Below are 2,627 nucleotides of genomic sequence, written 5' to 3'. Positions count from 1 at the left end.
ATATCTGAGAGAGAGAGAGAGAGAGAGAGAGAGAGAGAGAGAGAGAGAGAGAGAGTGTGTGTGTGTGTGTGTGTGTGTGTGAGTGTGTGAATCTGTGTGTGAATGTGTGTGTGTGTGTTTGAGGGCTCAGATGTGGGCAGAAGTCTATATGAGGGTATATGTGGTTATCCCATGTTTGTTTTTGCGCGGTTGAGTGTGTGTGTGTGTGTGTGTGTCAGACGTGGCTCATATAAAGATCAGTGTCTGGTTTGCTGGAATCCCTTTGAAGTGTTTAAACTGGAGCTTTTCGAACCTTCTTCATTATTTTTGTGTGTATATATATATATATACATTAAGCATTCTTAATTAATTGGAAGAATTAAAAAAATGCTTAGTGTCATTTAAACGTATGACTTCAGGTCAAATACATCTACGTATCTGATTAACATTTATAACTTATAAGTAGATTGCATAAGGCATGGTAAAGATTGTATGTGTTTTTGGATTGGCTTTATGGGTTTTAAAGATTCTGAAAGTCACCGATCGAACCACGTGCGCGTGACGTCACTCCTCCCACCTGCGGCGCGTGCCTTATTTGCGTACTTTCACTCGAAACCATAAGTGTCCCAGAAGATGCCGAGACAAACCGAACCGCAGCATTTCTCCCCGGATCATTCCCACCATCCCTGCTGCTGTCTGGGAATGTGAGGAATTAATATCTCTGACCCTCCGCCGCACGCTTCACTTCAGTTTGACTTTAATTATGGCGGTTTCGGTAATTAGGCCTATCTGGCTCGTGCTATTAAAAGAGAGCTCACTTAACGAAACAACAGACTTAAAATGTGATTAAATAAAATTAGGATACCATACACATATAACCCTGCAAAAACACCTGTGACAAAATGTACATAAAAGACCTTTACCTTGGTATTACCATAGATAGATAGATAGATAGATAGACAGAGCTTATGTTTTATCTAATTGGCAAGGTTCTTTCAAAGTTTTGAACAAACATTCTTCAAGTAACATTAATAGAACGTTTGTTCAAAGTTGTCTGCTCTTTAATAATGTTACACATTTATAGGCTACATCATTCATGGAACATTTTAGTTGAACATTCATCTAACGTTAAATAATTAAATGATGCTACTTGTTTCAGAGCATTCAAAAAACATTCATAAGTAATGTTTCTGTAACGTTTGCTAAATTATAAAATGGAACATTCCCATAACGTTTGCATAACCAAGAAAAACATTTTTAAAACACTCTATTGAACTGTACCATAGTACCACCATAGTATATTTATAGATAGGTAGAGATTATTTTTTTATTTAATTATATGTTCCTAGCTAACAGAGCGTGTTCTCACATTTTCAGAAGATCCTTAACGTTCTAGCAGTGTTCTCTCAAAGTTACGAACAAACGTTAATCCAGTAACATTAATGGAATAAATCTCAATGTTCACAAGAACATTATCTGTACATTTTTTTGTTAAAATGTTATAGTTGAATGATTGTTTGACATTTTTTGAATGATGCTACTTGTTCAGATCATTCAAAAGTAACGTTTCCATAACGTTTGCAAAATAATAAAGTTGAATGTTCCCTCAACGTTCGCATAACCGAGAAAAAACATTTTTAAAAACTTGATGTTTTGAACATTGAGAGAACATTCAGAAGTAACGTTCTCATAATGTTCACAAAATTATAAAATGGAACGTTCCCTTGATGTTCGTATAACTAAAAAAAGATTTTTTTTAAAACTTGATGTTTTGAACATTCAGAAGTAACGTTCTCGTAATGTTCGCAAAATTATAAAATGGAATGTTCCCTTGATGTTCGTATAACTAAAAAATACATTTTTAAAAACTTGATGTTTTGAACATTCAGAAGTAACGTTCTCGTAATGTTCGCAAAATTATAAAATGGAATGTTCCCTTGATGTTCGTATAACTAAAAAATACATTTTTAAAAACTTGATGTTTTGAACATTCAGAAGTAACGTTCTCGTAATGTTCGCAAAATTATAAAATGGAATGTTCCCTTGATGTTCGTATAACTAAAAAATACATTTTTAAAAACTTGATGTTTTGAACGTTGAGAGGAGTAATGTTTTTCATAGAATGTTTGCAAAACGTTCTTAGAACATCTTTTTGTAACTTGCGTTGCTGATATTTTTCACAGTGATGGATAATGAATCAAACCCTGTGAGCTTTGAACCTACAACCTTCCATTCAGCAGATGTTTGACCACTACACCACACAGAAGCAGAAACACACAGAAAGCATCACTAACCCAGCAGGTGAACCGTCATTACAGGTGACCGATGAGTTCCTCAGGAACTGAAGCTTCATCTCCTGGTCCAGTTTCTGAGTCGAGCAGGGATACAGGGACTGAGCCAAGTTCTTCACTTGAGTCATGAAGCTCTCCATGTTTCCCTCCACAGCTGTGAAGTCCAGAGGAAAGCTCTCGGGTGTCTGAGTCCGCTGACCCCGAACCCTCCTGCCCTCCGCCGACCCCAGAACCAGCAGAACCAGCAGAACTCGGATCATCTCCATGCTTCTGTAAATCCACAGGAGGTTCATAAAAACTCTCTGGATCCTCTCATCCTGAAGCGAACTGCGTGTCCTCCTCCTGCGTTCAGATCAC

At 37.0% G+C, this 2,627-nt stretch overlaps 1 protein-coding gene across 1 annotated transcript in view; it reads right to left on the bottom strand.

The window, feature by feature from the left end:
• The window catches only part of notum1b (notum, palmitoleoyl-protein carboxylesterase b), a 20,041-nt gene extending 17,414 nt beyond the window's left edge, over positions 1 to 2,627 (bottom strand). The window contains exon 1 of the mRNA XM_016544550.1: positions 2,274 to 2,627. Coding sequence (XP_016400036.1) covers positions 2,274 to 2,563 — 290 coding nt within the window. The 5' untranslated portion in view covers positions 2,564 to 2,627. The remainder of the gene's footprint in view (positions 1 to 2,273) is intronic.

Source organism: Sinocyclocheilus rhinocerous, unplaced genomic scaffold (genome assembly GCF_001515625.1).
Source record: "Sinocyclocheilus rhinocerous isolate Xijiao unplaced genomic scaffold, SAMN03320098_v1.1 scaffold2235, whole genome shotgun sequence".
NCBI classification, from domain to species: Eukaryota; Metazoa; Chordata; class Actinopteri; order Cypriniformes; family Cyprinidae; genus Sinocyclocheilus; species Sinocyclocheilus rhinocerous.
The sequence above is the reverse complement of the archived record's forward strand: the minus strand, read 5'-3'. Positions and strand labels throughout refer to the sequence as shown.